Source organism: Aplysia californica, unplaced genomic scaffold, assembly GCF_000002075.1.
Source record: "Aplysia californica isolate F4 #8 unplaced genomic scaffold, AplCal3.0 scaffold00002, whole genome shotgun sequence".
Taxonomy (NCBI): Eukaryota; Metazoa; Mollusca; class Gastropoda; order Aplysiida; family Aplysiidae; genus Aplysia; species Aplysia californica.
The window spans coordinates 3765637-3766646 of record NW_004797272.1 but is presented as its reverse complement, the minus strand read 5'-3'; the positions used below and the strand labels follow the sequence as shown (position 1 = coordinate 3766646).

Sequence of the window (1010 nt, the reverse complement as noted above, 5' to 3'; positions counted from 1 at the left end):
TAGTAGTAGTAGTAGTAGTAGTAGTAGTAGTAGTAGTAGTAGTAGTAGTAGTATCATTACTATTATTGTTGTTGCTATTGTTATTTAGTTATGTTATTGTCGTTTCTGTCGTTTCCAGTACTACCGTCGGCGGCGTCAAAAGAAGTATGGCAGTGACGGCGACGTGCAGGAGTGGCTGAGAAAGCTCAACAGACCCAGGAAGATCAAGATCTGCGTCATCATCGTCGTCATCATCGCTGTCGTCATCACCGGTATCGCTCTGGCTATCTACTACGGGACACCTTCTGGCACAGGGGAATCGAGTTCTTTAGTGGGGAGCGAATCGGTGGCCTCTGGCCCAGGGGGTTTTGGACCTATAATGATATAGTATTGACTCTTTAAAGACGTTATAGCAGTCAAATATGTTTTAGTAAGCGTTTTACGGCACTTGCAACACAATAAGGTTATGTAAGTGCCGAAGATGTGTGGCGTTTCAAGAGAGTAAAATTATTTTTAAAAGATGGAGGAAATATAAAGACGATAGTTGTTTGATAGGACAAATATGTTGAATAACCAGCAGATCAAAGACAATGTTGAGGCACATTTTTAGCAATCTAACACAAATCAGAAAGACGAATTAGCATGTTCCATAATATTAATGTAGGTTGTTGCCTGCCTGTTTAAAATTTCAGATAAAAGAAAACAGAACATAAAACTCGGTATGAATAACGAATTTATGCTTCTTTTTAAAGTGCCCCAAATGTTGTCAAATAATAATGACTTAAAAATGAAAGAATATATTATATATATAACATGTTTTATGTTACCACATATAAAAATGGTTACGACAGCTTTATGAAAAACAATACAATCAGGGGGAAAAAACTGAGCTGATAAAGAGGTTGGGCAGAGGGAAGGTATGGAGTACACTGGTCGTTAATTATATCTGCTCCCTGAAGAAGAAGAAGAAGAAGAAGAAGAAGAAGAAGAAGAAGAAGAAGAAGAAGAAGAAGAAGAAGAAGAAGAAGAAA

General features: G+C 37.5%; 1 protein-coding gene across 1 annotated transcript in view; it reads left to right on the top strand.

The window, feature by feature from the left end:
- LOC106014179 overlaps positions 1-469 on the top strand; it is a gene marked incomplete in the record, with an annotated part of 21023 nt that extends 20554 nt beyond the window's left edge. The window contains 1 exon segment of the mRNA XM_013091277.2: positions 117-469. Coding sequence (XP_012946731.1) covers positions 117-367 — 251 coding nt within the window.
- Between the last annotated feature and the right edge of the window lie 541 nt (positions 470-1010).